Source organism: Notolabrus celidotus, chromosome 20 (assembly GCF_009762535.1).
Source record: "Notolabrus celidotus isolate fNotCel1 chromosome 20, fNotCel1.pri, whole genome shotgun sequence".
In the NCBI taxonomy this organism is placed as follows: Eukaryota; Metazoa; Chordata; class Actinopteri; order Labriformes; family Labridae; genus Notolabrus; species Notolabrus celidotus.
In genome coordinates, this window is record NC_048291.1 from 14,491,124 (window position 1) to 14,499,192 (window position 8,069).

General features: G+C 38.0%; 1 protein-coding gene across 2 annotated transcripts; it reads right to left on the reverse strand.

Moving 5' to 3' along the window:
• Positions 1-2,869: 2,869 nt before the first annotated feature.
• Positions 2,870-7,582, reverse strand: LOC117831815 (immunoglobulin lambda-1 light chain-like). Of its 2 annotated transcripts, none has more exons than XM_034710694.1 (4): positions 7,464-7,582; positions 7,052-7,371; positions 4,354-4,387; positions 2,870-3,353 (listed from the first exon to the last, which is right to left on the reverse strand). In XM_034710694.1, exons 1-4 carry the CDS (start codon positions 7,501-7,503, stop codon positions 3,025-3,027), a joined length of 723 nt encoding a protein of 240 aa, XP_034566585.1. In that variant the 5' UTR covers positions 7,504-7,582; the 3' UTR covers positions 2,870-3,024. The 2 variants fall into 2 exon arrangements, with proteins under 2 accessions (XP_034566585.1, XP_034566584.1); XM_034710693.1 differs by lacking the exons at positions 7,052-7,371; positions 7,464-7,582 and adding exons at positions 4,703-5,028; positions 5,142-5,272.
• Positions 7,583-8,069: the final 487 nt, after the last annotated feature.

Here is an 8,069-nt window from a genome sequence, read left to right on the forward strand (position 1 = left end):
GCATCAGAAGTTAGAAAAGCAGAAGTAAGTGTGAGGAGGTTTTTTTCACGGTGTAAATCACTGTGATACGAAGTCTTCAACAGAGCTGTCCCATGTTTTACAATAATAAACAGCAGAGTCTCCCTTCTCCACATTGGTAATAGTAAAACGGTAATCTCTCCCTGACAGTCGGTTACATTTAAATTTAGGAGGGGAGAAACCAGAGCCATAGGCTGGAGAGCTTAAGCTGTGATGGAAATTTAGTACAAACTGAGGTATTCCTCCTGGAATCTGTTTGTACCAGCGAGGTCCATCTATAGCAGAGTTACAGTCCATGGTTGCTGTCTCTCCTCTCCTCACAGTCACAACAGGAGGCTTCTGTGTCACCAGCGTCACAGCACTCACACCTGGAAACAACAAGATGACATGGAGTCAAGAAAAACACACAGACAGATGAATCCAACATGAGCTCAAGGCTGCAGTTAGTCAGCCTCCTTACATGTTAGAGCAGTGATGAGAGTGCAGAGGCTCCCCAGCATGTTGTCAGTGTGTGTTCTGAGAATGGACTTGGAACTTGTAAAGTGAGCTCACTGCTGACAGATTAGAGACTCTGGAAGATGAGGAGAGGAGGTGCTGGAGGAGCAATTTAATACAACAATGAGATTAAGGGGGACTGAAAGAGGGAGGAGCTTTGAGTTAATCTGCACAATCTGACACATTTTTCCAAAAAAGAAGAAAATGTTTATATTCGGTTGGTAAACCTCTAAGTGAGTGGGTAATTACAATGTTTATCAACATCTATCACATGGGACTTGGCAGTGCTCATCATTTCAAAACCTATTGTTAAATTATCTTTAAAAAAATATTTGATATTTTTACATACATTAAAAAAAACTTGGCATTTAACATCTATATAATGTGATGTATGTTATGTCTAAGTGATATGATTTATTTTGTCATGTTTTCTCATTACATTTTGTACTTGATGGTTTGATACATTTAAAAAGAGGCAGATGACAACAGATGAGTTGTATGACTTTCAGTCAAATGTAACAGATCTCAATGCTGTTTTACAAAAAACAAACTATACTGGTCATTGGATGCTTTTTGTAAATGATCATTATATTTTGATTTTTCTGTTCTAAAATGATCTAATCAGTCGTGAAGTAACTATTTTAAGACCATCATGGCATATTTGTATTATTAACTTCATATGTAATCATGTGTTGAATGTCCTGTGTGTGTGTTTCAGGCTCCAGCCTCCCTCCTCCTGTCCTCACAGTCTTCCCTCCGCCCAGTACTGAGCTCCAGTCCAACAAAGTCTCTCTGGTCTGTCTGTCCAGTCAGTCTGTGCCGCTTGCAGATGTGAGCTGGTTAGCTTCTGGGAGTCCAGTGAGCAGTGGGATCTCTACCAGCACGGCTGTTCAGCAAGCAGACCAGACTTTCCAGATCAGCAGCTATCTGTCCATCCAGACGTCCGACTTGAACATGGACAAGGTTTACACATGTTAAGTGTCTCTGGGCTCCCAGACCTCAGAGAAAAACATCAACAAGTCCCTCTGTCCCACTGAAGAATAGTAGAGGAGCTCAGAGAGCATTTCTAATCTGCTTCTTTACTCTTTGTGCTCTTTGCTCATTACAAGGTTCACATGTTAGAAAAGATGTGTCTGCATGCTTGGAACAAATGTTGGACACTTAGCTGGAGGTGTTGGCTCAGCTTTGCTACTGCTGCTTTTATCAACAATCATTCAATAAAAACATGAAACCATGTAAAAGAAGTCTTTGTATTTATTTGTACTATTACCAGAATAACTTATAATGATATTTCACCTCAACTCTTATTCAAGGTACTTTATTTGTTCAATAATTTTCATGTCGGTGGTGATGACAGTATATTCACACACACAGACACGGAATATATTCCTGTTCAGTATTTACTGTATATTTAAAATCAAATGAAACATTGTTATAAGGTGATGACAGAGAAGTCAGACAAACTGAGAATCAACTGAAACTGAGTTTTCATCCTCCATCAGTGAAGCATCACCTCTTTACTCCTCCCTCTTCTCCTTCCCAGGATGCACCTGCAGGCCTCTTCCCCTTATCTGCGTGTAAATGAAGAGGTCAAAGGTCAAGAATCCATCTACCTAATCGTTATTTTTTTATAACCCATTCCAATTATTTGCTTCTTATTTATATTTAATCTTACTATTAGGGGGGAATAAGCTTCTGGGATTGACCTGATGATCCATAGAACTTTGGATCAACATCAGGTTTCATGATCAAACAAAGTTTTTATCACCTCAACACTTTGGTCTTTATTGACATGCTCCTCTCTGCTGCTTATTCACATGAGTGTGCTCTCCCCCTTTCTTTGCTGTCAGCAGTCTCTATGATTTTCTAAATTTATTTTTATCACTGTTTAATATGTTTTAAATGCTAATAGAGGTGTATTTGGTTCTGCGTTCATTTACATATAAAGCAGGAAATTGAGATCTGATAACAAGTGGTCAGTAGAGGCACATTTGGAGTGTGTGTAACGCTGGGACTAGAGTGGTCCACGTGTATTTACACATGTCAAATAAATAACTACCTGCTGCAGAAAAATGCTTCTACAGTGCCAAGAAAGATGCATGTTTCTGCAACAACTTTTTGATAGATTATTCAAAACAAAATGTAAAAAACAAAACCTTTAGGTGATCCATGATGTCTCCTAGAAACCTCAAGGGGAAGCAAGCCCCAAATGCCCTTAACTGTTTAAACTCCTGTATTTGTACATTTTAAATTAGCATAGTTGTATTGCTGTAAATTAACTCACAAAGAGAATCATTTATCTTCAGGTTTATACACACAACACTTCACTAAAGACAAAAAAGAGTAAAGCTGGATGTTGTCTAGTAAAGAATGCTTTTATTCAAACAACCCATACACAATTCAGCAAAGTTATAGCATGTCCACACCAACGAACAGCAGATCTTCTCTTTTCTTATTTCTAAATCATGTAAAGGCTTCAAAGAAGCACAAGCATTAAAGCTGAAGACACATTTAGACACCCTCTTTGGAGCAGTCAGACACAGTAATGTTTTTCTCTGAAGTCTGGAGGCCCAGAGACACTTTACAAGTGAAAACTTTGCCCATGATCCACTGAGAGGGATTGATGGACAGATAGCTGCTGATTTGGAAAGTCTGGTCTGCTTGCTGAACAGCCGTGCTGGTAGAGATCCCACTGCTCACTGGACACCCATCACCAAACCAGCTCACATCTGCAAAAGGCACAGACTGACTGGACAGACAGACCAGAGAGGCTTTGTTGGACTGGAGCTCAGCACTGGACGGAGGGAAGACTGTGAGGACAGGAGGAGGGAGGCTGGAGCCTGAAACACACACACAGGACATTTTACACATTTCATCAAATCATCCAGAGAAACTGATAGTACCATATTGGGTTCACAAAGACTTTGAATGATAAAAGGGAGGCTGGAACCATTTCAACAATTTAAAATTCTAAATAACATTATTGTAGTACAAGGTTACAAACAAGACAGACAAATTGTCATAAAAACTGTAACTGAACTTCCAAAGATAGAGTTAAATTTTTACAATTCATCTTCTCCAAAGAGTGTATATCCCCATAATAGCAGACAGATAACAAATATTTATAAGCTGAATATACTGTATGTTTAAACGTTTTTTTAAAGTGAGTATTTTATAATACATACTTTAGTTTTTAATGTGACTATAAGCTGTTTCAGCCACAATTTAACAATATCTCTCTCTTTTTTACAACAGTAAAACAATTAAATGAATTAAAAATTATTGTCGGGTACTTCTCTTATTTTACTTACTTTCACACAGATAAGAAACAGATAATAATTGGTGGTGTCTGATGAGTCTAAAAGTAAGTGTGTCTTTCAGCTATTATTTGTGTATACATATTCATTAAGAAAAAAAAACGCATTGATGGCATATCTGTTAAAAGCAATATTATTTTTAACTTTGTAAGAGTAACATTCAGATGGAGTAACAACACTAAACAGCACTCAAAGTGAGGGAACTTTAAATTGTCAAAACAATTATGCAGTCAAAAAAATTCCATACTAAAATTTAACAATCTTAAAGGAGTTTTCTCTTTTATGCAGCAGCCACTAAGGCTAACTGCACACATTTTAAAACATACTAATGTCAAGTGTTCATATAATATTGTTTCTCAAAGTACAGCCTCGTACTGGGGTTTAAACTGATGGGTAAACTATAAACCAATCTATCCTTAAACAGAGTTCAATGACAAAGACAAAGTAAAATAAATAATTTCTGTTAAGATGAATAATAAATGGATAATAATAGATTTAAAATGATGAGTTTAAAAATACTTACCAGTCACAATCAGCTTGCTGCCTCCTCCGAATACCACAGTGATTCAGTTTGTACACATGGCTGTACAAAAACTTCCTGACTCTCATTGATGAGGGGAGTGGAACTGAAACATCCTGTTGAGGCCAACTTTCACTGTCAACATCTCATTCTTTCATCACTCTGATCACATTATAAACACACTGAGGGACTTTTATCAGACTATTTGATCCAGTATCAGGAGTTCATTCAGGGATCTTTCATGTTTTAAGAAAGCTCTCCTGATTATCTTGGATTAATTTGGTCAGATTTCATAGATCTAGTAGTGTGTTACTGACTGAGGTTTTTGTCATGGTGTGTATCACTGTGATACGTGCTCCATGGTAGAGTTATCCCATGTCTGACAGTAATAAACAGCAGAGTCTCCTGCCTCTGCTCTCTTTATGATGAACTGGTAATCTATGTCTGATGAGGATTTAGAGTTGAATCTGTCAGAGGAGAATCCGGATCCAAATGTAGGTGATTTGTGAGCATGGTAAAATTTCAGAACATACTGAGGAGCTTCCCCAGGAATCTGTTTGTACCATTCTACATAGTATGTTTCTGCTCTTTCAATGTTACATTTGAGAACAGCCTCTTGTTCTGTAGAAACCGTGAGGACAGTTGGCGTCTGGGTCAGAATTTTCCCTGCACCAACATCTGTAACACACACAGAGAAAAAAACACAAGTCAAAGGTGTGTGTGCTGTGTATGTATGTATGTGTGTGAAATTATTGTGCTCTTCTTCAACAGGACTAAGAAGACTGTCTTACATGTTAGAGCAGTGATGAGAATGCAGAGGGTCCCCAGCATGTTGTCAGTGTGTGCTGTAAACGTCCCTTACTGTCCAGCTGAGAGGTGAGCAGAGTTGGAGTGTGAGGAGAAGAGAGACTGAAGCTTATAAACACACTGAGGAGAGGACAAGAGGAGGAGTTTCATGTTCTCTTTCATCCTTTTGCCTTCACAGTGAAGAAATTCAGACATCACCAGTGAGTTAGTTCCAAAGTTGAAGATTAAAAACTTTAAAAAGTATCATACATAAAAAAACAAAATACAAGTTGATTGACGATATATGGGTCCATGACTTGGACGTAGAAGATAAGCCTGTTAGAGCCATGAAAGAAAGTCATGTCAATTCTGTGTCTCATTTGATCTACCTTGTTGTGACAGGTCTACTTTGATTTCATCCACTCATACTTTTTTCCTTATCTCCTACTGATATCTTTTTGTGTTTGTCCAGCAGATCATGATACTCGTGCCCTATACGTAGAGTAATCGGGCATGTGAGCACCTGTTGTACTCTCAAATAAGGGAAATAGTGGTGATATGAGAATGAGGGAAACCACACACAAGTTCTTGCCTTCACTCATCTGTATTGAGTTTTATTTCAGTAAAAACTGTAAAACAAACTTGTATATTTCCAAGCACAGTCCCAAGAATCCTCAGTTTCAGGGCCACAAATTCCGTTACAAGTGTTTTTTTTTTAAGTCAATTTTTACAGAAACACGAATTAAGCACAACATTTGTAACCTCTAACTTCTTACTTAAGTATTTATTTACTTATTGCTGCCATGACTTGCCAAAGCACCCTCGCCGGAGTCCTTAACAGCTGAAGTCGGAAGCACAGCTAGCGCCGGTCTCCTCGCGCTAGCTTGCACATCATCTCCATTAGCCAAAACTCGTTCAGTGGTAAACAAGTGCAGAACATACATTTCTTACATATAAATTCACAGCATCACAGGTCATACTATAGTGAACATGTGTCCTTAAGTTTACAGTGTTTTGTGACTAGTAGTTCCTGTAAATAGGGGAACCCCAACTGATATGAGAATGAATGAAGCCACAGTAGCTCTTGCCTTCACTTGTATTTAGTGCTTAACAGCCAGTACAATCTTCTTTAGGAGAAACAAGCTGTAACTGTAGAAACAATGTCAATTCTAAAACACATGCAAAAGTCCAAACAAATGCAACAGTAGAAACACGCTTGAAATAAAAGTTGATGTGCTGCAACTTTTAACAGCAAACATGCTGTAAATACACAGTCAAAAACACACAAAAGCAGAAAAGAACAGAAAAACTTGTCCTAAGATTACAACTTTATTCTTATCTTCCACCTTAATCTTGTAAAAGTATAACTTTTTTCTTATAGTATTACAACTTGAATCTTTAAAATGCATGAGTTTATTTTCCTAAATAAATAACTGCATTATCATAAATGTATGACTTTTTCTCAAAATATTTTTTTTCCTTCCCTGATGTGTACCTAATCATCCAACATTGAAAGAGTCATAGTTTGATGTGATATTTAGCATTCAACATTTAACATTTGGATTTAGATATGACTGATTTATCAAGGTAAAGCAACAACACTAATTCTGAGTATTCATATTCATTGATTAGTAAGTTATGTTTCACATTAATTCATCTTTCAGAGAGAAGTATCATTATTGTCATCTTAAAAGTCTACTGTAGGGTCGATGGAGAGAGCATCAGCTGGTGTGTCACAAACTCAAAAAGTGGAAGTGAGGAGATTACAAAGTTTAAAGATTAGAGTTTGAACAAGTGGTGGGCTCTAAGAAAGCACTGGCTGTTTGTTTCAAACCACCATCACTGTGCATCAGAAGTTAGAAAAGCAGAAGTAAGTGTGAGGAGGTTTTTGTCATGGTGTAAATCACTGTGATACGTGCTCTTTCGCACTGTCGTCCCAAGTTTCACAGATATAGACAGCTGAGTCTGTCTCGTCTACATTCATGATGGTTAAACGATACTCTGTGCCAGACAGGTGACTGGAAGTAAATTTTTCTGGGGAGATTCCAGAGCCATACTTTGGAGAGGAGTAATAGAGATGATTCCTCAAAACAAACTGAAAAGTTCCTCCAGGAACATGTTTATACCAGCGAGACCCATCATCTGTGAAAACATCACAGTCCATGGTGGCTGTCTCTCCTCTCCTCACAGTCACAACCGGAGGCTTCTGTGTCACCAGTGTCACAGCGCTCACACCTGGAAACAACAAGATGACATGGAGTCAAGAGAAACACACAGACTGATGAATCCAACATGAGCTCAAAGCTGCAGTAAGTCAGCCTCCTTACATGTTAGAGCAGTGATGAGAGTGCAGAGGCTCCCCAGCATGTTGTCAGTGTGTGCTGAGAACGTCCCTTACTGTCCAGCTGAGAAGTGAGCAGGGTTGGAGTGTGAGGAGAAGAGAGACTGAAGCTTATAAACACACTGAGGAGAAGACAAGAGGAGGAGGAGTTTACTCACTCAGCACTGTTTCACTCTTTTATATTAGACAGGATTTATGTCTTCATGTTTCATCTCGTCATGATCAATTACAGAGTTACCTTTAAATCCAAATGCATTCTAACTTGGTAATGTTAGTAATCTTGCGGGTTAGCTTACTGATTTTAATTCACAGAATAGCAAGACTGGATTTTTCTTTCTAGTTTCCTCATGAGAGCTTTAAACTCTTAATGTAAGGTCCTCTTGGTATCTTAAATGTTTCCGGTGGGAAAAATAAATCCCTATAATTATCTTTGTCAGTCACTCGTTTTTCGATGAATGTTTCAGACATGTTGCTCGCTGTTGTAAAATAAAGAAAGGATGAAACAAATACGGATTAGGTTATTGTTACATGTTTTAAAATAAATTGAAAAGTATGTTTTAAGTTTCTTTGAAACAGTTCACAGTAAGGGTAC